This window comes from Meleagris gallopavo, unplaced genomic scaffold, assembly GCF_000146605.3.
Source record: "Meleagris gallopavo isolate NT-WF06-2002-E0010 breed Aviagen turkey brand Nicholas breeding stock unplaced genomic scaffold, Turkey_5.1 ChrUn_random_7180001899501, whole genome shotgun sequence".
NCBI classification, from domain to species: Eukaryota; Metazoa; Chordata; class Aves; order Galliformes; family Phasianidae; genus Meleagris; species Meleagris gallopavo.
In genome coordinates, this window is record NW_011162808.1 from 1 (window position 1) to 739 (window position 739).

Sequence of the window (739 nt, forward strand, 5' to 3'; positions counted from 1 at the left end):
CGGTGACGTCGCAGCACCGCTCCGATCACCGCTCGGGTTCGTGGTGCCGGGACCCGCTGCAGTCCGGCGAGCGGCTCTACGTGCTGCCCTGGGCTCCGTACCGCTCGGACACGCTGACGGAATACGCGTCGTGGGAGGCGTTCGCCGGTTCCCGTCACACCACCACCTACCGCCTCCCGAGCCGCGCCGACGGCACCGGTTTCGCCGTTTACGACGGCGCCGTCTTTTACAACAAGGAACGAACCCGGAGCGTCGTCAAATTCGACCTCCGCACCCGGATCAAAAGCGGCGAGGCCGTCGTCGGGGCGGCCAACTATCACGACACGTCGCCTTATCGGTGGGGGGGGAAAACCGACATCGACTTGGCGGTGGACGAGGAGGGGCTGTGGGTGCTGTACGCCACCGAGAGCAACGGGGGGAGGCTGGTGGTCAGCCAGCTCAACCCCTACACGCTGCGCTTCGAGGGCACCTGGGAGACGGGCTACGACAAGCGGGCGGCGTCGGACGCCTTCATGGCCTGCGGGGTCCTTTACGTGGTGAGGAGCGGCTACGAAGGCCGAGGAGGAGGAGGAGGAGGGCGAGGAGGAAGGCTCGGACGGCTTGGTTTACGCCTTCGATACCCGCGCTGGCCGCGGGGCGGCGCTGCGCCTGGCGTTTCCCAACCCGTATCGCTTCGTGTCGTCCGTGGGCTACAACCCGCGGGACAACCAGCTGTACGTGTGGAACAACCACTTCGTGC

The 739-nt window shown here is 67.3% G+C and overlaps 1 protein-coding gene across 1 annotated transcript; it reads left to right on the top strand.

Annotated features, from left to right (window-relative positions):
- Positions 1-5: 5 nt before the first annotated feature.
- On the top strand, positions 6-735 carry LOC109364715 (adhesion G protein-coupled receptor L1-like; the record flags this gene model as incomplete). Its single annotated transcript, XM_019611340.1, is given in 2 exon segments — positions 6-551; positions 553-735. Coding segments are annotated over 2 exon segments (729 nt in total), but the record flags the coding sequence as incomplete, so codon positions are not given.
- Between the last annotated feature and the right edge of the window lie 4 nt (positions 736-739).